The sequence below is a fragment of the Pyxicephalus adspersus genome, chromosome 4, assembly GCF_032062135.1.
Source record: "Pyxicephalus adspersus chromosome 4, UCB_Pads_2.0, whole genome shotgun sequence".
NCBI classification, from domain to species: domain Eukaryota; kingdom Metazoa; phylum Chordata; class Amphibia; order Anura; family Pyxicephalidae; genus Pyxicephalus; species Pyxicephalus adspersus.
The window spans coordinates 103,108,861-103,109,953 of record NC_092861.1 but is presented as its reverse complement, the minus strand read 5'-3'; the positions used below and the strand labels follow the sequence as shown (position 1 = coordinate 103,109,953).

At 31.0% G+C, this 1,093-nt stretch overlaps 1 protein-coding gene across 1 annotated transcript in view; it reads left to right on the top strand.

The window, feature by feature from the left end:
- Nucleotides 1-1,093, top strand: part of NUP133 (nucleoporin 133) — a gene marked incomplete in the record, with an annotated part of 161,866 nt that overhangs the window by 4,193 nt on the left and 156,580 nt on the right. Inside the window, 1 exon segment of the mRNA XM_072409194.1 lies at nucleotides 392-523. Coding sequence (XP_072265295.1) covers nucleotides 404-523 — 120 coding nt within the window.

The window sequence follows — 1,093 nt, the reverse complement described above, 5'->3', positions numbered from 1 at the left end:
CTGCGGTGGTCTTTCTTCAACAGTACTATACCATAGGAGATTTGGCTTTATAGTTGTTAATCCTTTTTGATGTGGAGTTCAAAAGATAGAGTATTTTTTCTGGAATAACTTTCAATTCCTTAGTGTACAATTTATCCCTGTTCATTGGGATTAGTGTACACATTACATGATTCTGGACATTTTACAATAAGCGTGCTTGCAAGCACCCTAGATGTTTTTATTTTTTTAAATAATTATTTAAACTTGGATTTTAATAAAAAATATTTTTAGGAAAAAAGTGTGAAGCATTTTCATATTATCTTTATTTCCAGTTTTTAATAAATAAAAAATGTAAGGACCCCACTAGGGAAAATGTTTTTTTTGTTTCCTGAACATTCTGTCTTTTGTACAGTCAGTTGCAGTAATGGCTGCTACAAGTGAAGGAACAGTGCGTTACTGGCCATGTCTCTCTCATGAAGAATTTTACACTGAAACATATGCTGATTTTGGTGGCTCTCCTTGCACATTGCTTACTGCAGTAAAGGTAAGCTGCTACTTTATGCAAACAAAGTTTTATTTGTTGTTAATACTTGGCTGTGGTAATTTGTTAAGGCCAGGTACTAATAGTTAGCAAATAATTTCGAAGTCTGTAGCTTGCATATTAGATTTGAACCCCAGGCAAACTCCAGGTACTGACAAAGGTTATTAAGTTGAGGTTCTTACACTGCATACATAAATTAAATATAGAGATAACAATTACAGAGACTATAACGTTATCCTTACAGGATACAAGAGGCTTCTGATTTAACCACCTTTGCAGTATTCCCGAGTGTGGCTCGATTGAATTTTACATACCAAAAGCGGTAACCCCAACACTTGGGGTATGAAAAAAAATATCCTACCTGCTCCCCTGCTTTTAAAACATTGATCACAGTGATGGATATAAAAAAAAAAAAACTAAATAATAAATCCAAAAGTTTATTCTAATATTGTACCCTTGTTTTGACAAATTTTTTAAAATTTTTAATTTTTAATAGTTTATTTTATTTATAATTTTATTTATGAAATTATGTTCAATTGTTTTTTATTTTATAATTTATGATTTGTGTTTCAA